General features: G+C 44.6%; 1 protein-coding gene across 1 annotated transcript; it reads right to left on the bottom strand.

The window, feature by feature from the left end:
* Positions 1-7,937: 7,937 nt before the first annotated feature.
* Positions 7,938-8,934, bottom strand: LOC142661599 (chemerin-like receptor 1). The gene has a single exon (XM_075839022.1). The coding sequence runs from the start codon at positions 8,932-8,934 to the stop codon at positions 7,939-7,941; it is 996 nt and encodes a 331-aa protein (XP_075695137.1). The 3' UTR covers position 7,938.
* Positions 8,935-9,484: the final 550 nt, after the last annotated feature.

Below are 9,484 nucleotides of genomic sequence, written 5' to 3'. Positions count from 1 at the left end.
CCCGCGAGTCCTGCTCGGTAACTGTCTATGACAGTTGCGATCGGGACGCTGTCACCATGTCTGTTGACATGGTGACAGTTTGAAGCTTGGGCGTAACTGTACGCCCGAATGCGGGAAATCACTTGCATTCTGGACGTACAGTTACGCCCAATCGCGGGAAGGGGTTAAATGGAGAGATGTGCCCAACCCTTGTAGCTCTGTGATTAGTATGGTCGAATCTCTTAGGTACAATGGAAGATACGTTACCCACTTCTGTAAATGCAAGTCAACAAAATGAGAAAGGTTACTAGTCAAGGACCCTATCCCTGAGATAATGGGGTGTCCGGGGGGGGGGTGATAGGAGTGTTTAGTGGACTTTGGGCAGATGGTAAAAGAATGGTAGGACAAGGTAATGCATTTCTAAAAATGTTGTTTCCTTTTTGGTTAGTAGATGGCTGTTTACAGCAGTGGTTATTAGTAGTTTATAGTCAATGTAGTAGTCCTCTACTGGATTAGACTTTAGTACTTCATAAAAGGTTGGGTCAGATAGAATCCTCAGGGCCTCAGCGAAGTACTCGTTTTTGTCCTGGATCACAATGCCCCCAGCCTCATCCGGAGATCTAATCACTCTATTAAGGTTCTCTGTTAGGGACTTGATGGCTTTTTTCTCATCGGGGCTGAGGATATTTTTAGTAAGACATATTTGTTCCAATGATCTAAATTCGTTACCTACTATATTAAAGAATGTCTCGATGGCTGGCCCTCGGTGGTGAATAGGATTCAATGATGATTTGTCATGGATATCTACTGGTATAGCCGTGGCTAAGGTAGGGAAGGGGACAGGTGGATTCTGATGGTCTTTGCATAATTTTAAAATGTCTGGTTCGCGTAAGGTTACGGATATATATGTTTAGGTCCAGAAATAGTCGGAAACCATCTGGAGGTGAGGATGGACAAAAAGATAAACCCTTAGAGAGCAATGAGATTTCATTCCCTCTAAGTGGATATTTAGAGAGATTAAAACGTTTTACTGTTTTGTTCCGTACTTTTTTGCTTTTATCGGTGTGTCGGATTGAGTATTTGTTCTTACCTCCCCTAGATCCTCTATTTATCGTTCTATTTTGGGCTTGTGAATTGTGGTACCAATAAAGGTGATGTCAGTGTAATTGGGCGGATGAGTGTTGGTGGCATGGTCAATTGTGATGGAAGACCTGAAAAAGAAACTGATGATGAGGCGCTATCCATAAAAGTGCTATCAGACTGGTTAGGTAGTGGTTCTAGTGGAGTAGGCAGAGCAGAGGGGGTTGCAGGGTCAGGTATGATGGGGGGACTCCTGACTAAATTCCATTGATGGAGACTCATCATGCACAGACAGTTGTGATCACATGGTGGGCGAATGTGTGTTGGCGGAGAGGAGACCGTATTCCGATAACTTGGTTAAAAAATGTTTAGAGGGTTTTTGCGGTGTACCAGTAGCTGGAGAATCTGGATGTGTTGTCGGAGGGTTAGGGGTGGTAATTTCATATTCATGTTCTAGATGTTAAATCAGAGGCTTTAAAAGCATGTAATGGAATATCCCCTAAGGGTTTAGGTGGTAAAGCTTCTTCCAATGGTTCCCTGGAGGGTAGTGTATCTACTTTTATGCCCACAGGTGTTTTGGCTGTAGTACTCTTTCTAAATTTGATTGGTTTAACTGTATTTAAATCCCTAACAGCAGTATTCGTATTTTGTCTGAGCTCGGGCGGATGAACGTGTTGTTGAGCTAGTCATATGTTAGAACCTGGGCTTGTTGTAGCCTCATTTCTCACTCTACCATTCATATTATCATTACGATCACGGTTACATTTTTTGGTTTTGTTAGCGATCCGGTCGTGTTCAAATTTCTTTAGACGTTTGCTAACCGACTCTACAAGTTTAGAGTAGTCAGGGTGTGTAACAAGTAATGAATCGATAGCATCTGCTCGCTCACGACACAATGTGGTTCTCTTATTTAGAATACGTTCTAAAATCCCAAAAGTGCAGCTATCCATATACGCCTTCCAATCATCGCTAAATACCGATCCACTTCCATATACCGCTTATTTTTCTATTTCACTATATTCATATATATATATAATTTTTATTTTTTTAAATCTGTTAACACACCGTGACGTGCACTTACGTCAAGGTGCAGGGGGAGAAGTATGGAGCGCGCTCACGCGGTGAGCAAGCTCCATACCCTGTGGGTGTTGGCTGTGTTTTACAGCTGACACCCGGGACCAGGGCCGCCATCAGGGGGGTACTGGGGGTACTGCAGTGAGGGGCCCGGGCATAAATTAAAAAAAAGGGGCCCGCACTCTGCCGCTGGAATTAATACACTCACGGCAGTGTGGCTCTTACGATTTCACTTCGGTGAAAGGAACAGGTCCCATCACGAAGCAGGGGCCCGTTCATTACATGAGAATAAAACCGTAAGGGCCCGCTGGAGCGTGAGATGGGCCCGCTGGAGAGTGAGATGTGCCCGCCCCTCCTCCTCCACAACAGCGTGACAGCGTGTGGGGAGGAGACAAGGGGTGGAGACATCACAGCAGCGGGAGTTATGAGCTCAGCCTCGGAGGATACGTCCAGCAGCAGCAGCAGTCGGTGTCTTCTTCTTCAGACACAGTGAGTACTAAGTTATGTCTGTGTCCGGCTGCTGCTGCCCGGAGCCTCCTGAAAAAATCTCCTCCTGCCCCCATAGAAAGTAAATATCTTACCCCCCTCTGTATTATGTTAACACCGCAGCATAGGATTGTATCAGCTCTGCGGCTCTTATCTCCCGTCCTGTGTAACATGTGACAATAAACCTGTCTTCTCCCTCTGTTTACACAGGACAGGAGAAAAGAGCTCGTGGAGCTGATAGTGATACAATCCTATGCTGCAGTGTAAACTAATACAGACGTGGGGAAGATTTTTTTGCTTTCTATGGGGAGGGGGTAGAGTTAGATGATAATGGGGCAGGGACATGATAATGGGGCAGGGAGATGATAATGGGGGCAGGGAGATGATAATGGGGGCAGAGTTAGATGATAATGGGGGCAGGGAGATGATAATGGGGGCAGGGAGATGATAATGGGGCAGGGAGATGATAATGGGGCAGGGAGATGATAATGGGGGCAGGGAGATGATAATGGGGCAGGGAGATGATAATGGGGGCAGGGAGATGATAATGGGGGCAGGGAGATGATAATGGGGGCAGGGAGATGATAATGGGGGCAGGGAGATGGCATTGGGTAGGGAGGGAAATTATGCTAGAGTGGGAAGAAGATAATAATGGAGGGAGGATGGCACTTGAGTAGGGATGCACGATGCATCAAAACTTTGATACGGTTTCGATACCGTGCACCCCCAAACGGTTCGATACCGTTATTTCATGTATTTTGATACTAAGCTGTCCGGCCGCACAGCTCAATATTGTAATACATGAATGTATGAGAGTGCGGCTGTGTAATACAGTTACGGCCCCGCTCTGGAGTCCTGACATGTACGCGCCGCCAGGATTATGTGATGCAGCCAGGACTGCACTAATGAGCGGCGGCACTGAAAACAGAACATGGCGGGTGCGCTGCAAAACACCCACATGTTCTGTCTTCAGTGCCTGAACCGCCGCTCATTAGTGCAGCGCCGCCCGCATCACCTCATGCTGATCGCGTGCGGGGCGGGGCAATGGTTGTATTACACAGCCGCAGTCCCACTCTATAAAGGCAGAGATCAGAGAAACCTCTCATCTCCGCCGCTATTCCCCTGAATGCTGCGATCACAGCGGACTGCAGCATTCAGAGGAAAATGAGAAGGGGGGATGCCCCTTGGATCACGTCACAGGGAATTCCTGTGACGCAATTGAAGGACATACCATATATGGGCAGACAGCCCAGGGTCCATTGAAGGACCCCAGTGCTGTATTACCATATTTCCTGTTAGGGCATACTCAGGCCTGTGTACTATCCGTATATAGATATATATACCAGTACATTAAAGTTTAAAAATAAAGTAAAAACATAAAGTAATGTTAAATGAAAAAAAATACACATACACCTTTTTTACAAAACACATTAAAATAAGTCTCAATACATAAAATATACACATTCAGTATTGGCGCAACCGTAATAACCTGTACAATTTTTTTGCGTCATTTATGATGTGTGCGCTGTAAAAAATAAAATAAAAACTTCTTTCACTTAATATTGTGGGGCACGAGGTGCGATGATGAATTTAACCTCCATGTGCCTCACATTAATAGTAATTAACCCCATCTTGTACCTTACACATTAACCCATTATAATTGAGGAACATGATGGGGTTAATTACTATTAATGTGAGACACATGGAGCTTAAATTTACTATCACACCTCGTGCCTCACATCAGAAATGGAAGAACTGTTTTGTTTTTTTATTACTGTTGGCAAAGTATCGCTTTGTTATCGAAATCGCAATACTACACAAAATATAGGTACCGAAGTCCAAATTCTGGTATCGTGACATCCCTCCACTGGAGGAGGCATTATACAATGGGGGGGGGGGGTAATAATTGGGTGAAAAGTGATGATATCTGAAGGGAGGGGAGAAATTATACATGGGGAGGGGTAGAGGAAGGAGAGAGTATAAATGGGTAGGGGGAGAAAGCTTATACCGGAGGCATAGTTAGCAACAGTCCTGAATTTGCAGGGACTGTCCTGAATCTACAGAGGCAGTCCCGGCAAATTACTGTCCCAGACGTGTCTCAGCCACTGCCATATACAATTGTATCTGCGTCCACAGGATGCAGATACAATTGAATACTATGGCAGAGCAGGAAAGTATCAGCTTATTGCTCTGCCATTCACCCATCCAGGAGCGGAATCCCCGGCCATAGAGTTGCCGACACTCTGGCCGGGGATTGCTCTCCTAGAGGTAGCCCCTGAGGTCACTGTCCAAATATGGACAGTGAGGTCAGGGTCTCCTCCTGGACTGGAATCCCCTGTAGATAGTGCCACACACTGCCCGCTGTAGATAGTGCCACACACTGCCCCCTGTAGATAGCGCCACACAATCCCATGTAGATAGCGCCACACAGCCCTGTAGATAGCGCCACACCCACCCTGTAGATAGCGCCACACACAGCCGCCTGTAGATAGCGCTACACACAGCCCCCTGTAGATAGCGCTACACACAGCCCCCTGTAAATAGCGCCACACACAGCCCTGTACATAGGGCCACACACACCCGCCTGTACATAGCGCCACACACACCCCAGTACATAGTGCCACACCCCCCCCCAGAACATAGTGCCACACACCCCCTGTAGATAGCGCCACAAACCCCCCTGTAGATAGTGCCACACACCCCCCTGTAGATAGTGCCACACTCCCCCCTGTAGATAGTGCCACACTCTCCCCTGTAGATAGTGCCACACACCTCCCCTGTAGATAGAGCCAAACACAGCCCCCTGTAGATAGCGCCAAACACAGCCCCCTGTAGATAGCGCCACACACAGCCCTGTACATAGGGCCACACACACCCGCCTGTACATAGCGCCACACACACCCCAGTACATAGTGCCACACACACCCCAGTACATAGTGCCACACACACCCCAGTACATAGTGCCACACACCCCCTGTAGATAGCGCCACAAACCCCCCCTGTAGATAGTGCCACACACCCCCCTGTAGATAGTGCCACACACCCCCCTGTAGATAGCGCCACACACACTCCCCTGTAGATAAAAGTCTAAATGCTAAACTCTTGCCACAGGTAGGGGTCTGGTGGAAAGGTGTCTGAACTACCTAACAGGTCTGGTCTAGGATCTGAATTTTTTGCTGGTTTGGTGTCTGAATTTATTTTGTTGTGTGGTTTTTACACAGATAACGTGTGTGCAGCGTGTGAAGAGAATGCAAAAGCATCATCCAGGCATGCACGTGGCGGTGGGAGATCTTAGGGACTACATTTTGGTGAGTGACTCTGCTGTGTATAGGGCTTCAGTGCAATGATTTTTGTTTATATTGCCCTCCTACACCCTGACAGATTCTATACACACACACACACACACACACACACACACTCACACTCACTTTCCCTTTTTGCCCCCCACAGAGCCGCTGTCTCTTGTCTCTTCCCTGTCACTCCACAGAGCCCATGTGAGGTTGCGTCTCCCCCCTGGCTACCACTGCTACTTTCAGTTCTCCCAGCCCTGGCACTTAGTCTCTCCCCTTTGCCCTCCGACATCCACCTCCTGTCTCTGCCCTGCTCCTCCAAAGAGTTTTCTTTTTAATGTGCCCTACCTCCCGCCCCTTTACATTTCACCCCCCCTCCTAATAACCAGGGGGTCGGGGGCCCAGACTCATTGGCAGTATGGGGCCCAGAAATTCCTGACGGCAGCCCTGCCCGGGACTTACGGCCAGGAACAGCTATTGCGCTGTTCCTGGGCGCTTAACCCCTCAAATGCTGCGGTCAATCGCAACCGCAGCATCTGAGGTATTATAGAGAGGGGGGTGCCCCCCTGTGACAGGGCTTAACAGATGGCTGTAAAACTGACAATATACTGCAATACACTGCAATACATTAGTATTGCAGTGTATTGTACCAACGATCCAACGATTGCTGGTTCAAGTCCCCTAGGGGGACTGATAGAATGTGTAATTTAAAATTTAAAAACAAAAACATAATTGCTATCGCTGCATCAGTAAAAGTCAGAACTATTACAATATACCATTATTTAATGTGCACGGTAAACGCCGTAAAAAGAAAAAATATAAACCGCCAGAAATCACCGTTTTTTTTGTCAACTTAGCGGTGAAATGTTTTTTAATAAAAAGTGATCAAAAAGTACGTACCAAAATACGGTATTAATAAAAGAAAACACAGTTTGTACCGCAAAAAATAAACCCTCACACCACTCAATCAACGGAAAAGTAAAAAAAAATATGGATTTTAGAATATGGAAAAAAATGCAATTAGCTCTTTTCTTTATAAAACATAAAACAAAAACAATATAAATATGGTATCGTCGTAACCGTATTGACCAGCAGAATAAAGTAAATTTTACGTTTTTACCACAGAGTGAAAGATGTAAAAACGAAACTCAAAAGAAAATGGAGGAATCACAGTTTTTTTCAATTCCACACCACTTAGATTTTTTTTTCAGTTGCCCAGTACATTATATGGTACTTTAAATGGTGCCAATAGAAGCTACAACTCTTCCCGCAAAAAAACAAGCCCTCACACCACTCCATTGACAAAAACAATAAAAAAAGTTAAAAAGTTAAGGCTTATAGAAGGCGGGGAGTGAAAAATGAAAATGGCGGAAAAAACGGCTTGGAAACTAAGAGGTTAATCAACCACATTGACTAATTTATAAATACTGTTTTATTACACAATACTCTATTACAACATATATTGTTGTTCCAATCACTGCTTGTACGGCCCTTCTGAAATGCTTTGGTTCTATACTTTTAAGTGGCTTAGGCAACTGCTTAAGTGGCTTAGGCAACTGCCTCTCATGATGTAATTTTGTGTCTTTTTGGCATTTTTTTGTGTTTATAATCCACATTGTGTTTCGTTTTTTTATGCATAAGGTCTGAAGAAGACGCCTGTCCGGTGTCGAAACGCGTCACCTTATTACCAACAACAAGCTTGATGACCTCTTATCTTGATAAAGTAGCGCTATTTAGCTTCCATTGTTTTCCTGTTTGAATGCTGAACCATCGAGGTGGAGTCCTATTGTCCCATCGGCTAGGAAGCAGAAGCAACTACATCTCCTCTATGTGCTTAATCAGAGTTGTGCCTGTAAATCGCACAACTTTCCCAGGTGAGGGTAACACTTGCACCTTTGTCCAATATCTCCTTCGTCGTTGGGATTTCTGCACCATGAGACGCTATGTAACTATGTAACTTTATCAGTTGGACTACATTAGAGTCAAGCGTGGACTTGGTCTTGCTCTTGAGATTATTATGTACTGAATCCTAGATAAGAACTTTCTGGAATACAGACTGGATGGACCTCCAATATGTAGCCCTAAAATCCTGAGCAATAAAAGCATAAAGAAAAGGATTGACAACGCTGTTCAAGAATGACAGGCTTGCGGTGATCGAAATCCCAATACGGATTTCAGAAGACAGATACTCATCTTCCCGATAAGCTGAATACAACTCCAGGAAGGAGAAGATATGATAAGGAAGCCAACAGACCAAGAAGAAAATTATCACGGCAATTATGACTTTGAAAGGCTTGGTAGAGGTGGTCATGGGGTTTCTTCGGATTCGTAGAGCAATCACAGTATAACAGGTGACCATGATGATGAAAGGAATAAGAAATCCCACAATGAATCTTATTATCACTGTCCATCCTTGTCGGGACCTACCGATGTCTGGCGACTGATTAAGTTCAAAATTGGTTAAACAAACAACAACATTATTATACTCTAAAGTGTCTTGAAATATAAAATATGGTAAGCTAAATACAATAGCCAGGATCCAAACTCCTATGACAACGAATAAAGCCAATCTTGGAGTTCGGTGGTTCAGACACCAAACCGGGAATATAACAGCGATACAACGATCTATACTGATGACGGTGAGAAGGAAGACACATGCAAACAGATTGAGGAAAAGGACCATAAAGTTCAACTTGCACATGAAGTTCCCAAAGAGCCATTTGTAATCATTCGCCAGGTAGATAATGCTGAAAGGGAGAAATATCGAGAAGGTAAAGTCAGCTATCGATAAATTAAGAAGCCAAATGACGTTGACCGTCTTCTTCATCCTAAAGATTGTGAACCAGATAACCAGGCCGTTCCCGATAGTCCCCAGTAGAAAGGTCAAAGAGTAGACCACCAAAGTGATGTAGTCTAGAGGAGACTTTACGTACTTGTCATAGTCATAATATTTGGTGGTCATACTAGAAGTGCTGTCCAATAGAGTAATACCGGAGGTCGGATACGCTATTGTGATGTTCTCCATGACTCTAGTGGTAGATGGTGGAGCAGTTCTTCAAAGAAAGCTATTAACGAAATAAAAAAAAAAAGCTGTTTAGTTTTTTAAATTACATGTCCATTAGTTTTGATGTAATTTTACCCAATGTTATGTCAGTAGAGACATAGCCATAGCGGGTGCAGCGGTAGCAGTCGCACCCCGGTACCCCTCCTCTACTTTAAAACAGACCAGTATTATAAATGCAACAGGACAGAAAATGATGTACAAGATGGGAATCTGTTTTGCTGCTTTACAAATCAATAATCAGACTGTGCGTGGAATATTGTAAATACTTTTAGGCACCAGTTCACATCAAAGATAAGCGAAGCAGGAGCGGGTTCAAGACTGGGCAACCAAAGTAATGAATGGAAAAGGATATTGGAACGGGAGAATGGCAGTACTCAGAACGTGCGTTATTCAGTTTGGAAAAAACTTTACAATAATATTTTAATACCCAGGACTTTCCAAAAAAAATATATATTTTCACTATCGGCATACAAGAAGATTCTTTACTGTAAAAGCAGTCACACGATGGAAC

The sequence above is a fragment of the Rhinoderma darwinii genome, chromosome 10 (assembly GCF_050947455.1).
Source record: "Rhinoderma darwinii isolate aRhiDar2 chromosome 10, aRhiDar2.hap1, whole genome shotgun sequence".
NCBI lineage: Eukaryota > Metazoa > Chordata > Amphibia > Anura > Rhinodermatidae > Rhinoderma > Rhinoderma darwinii.
The sequence above is the reverse complement of the archived record's forward strand: the minus strand, read 5'-3'. Positions and strand labels throughout refer to the sequence as shown.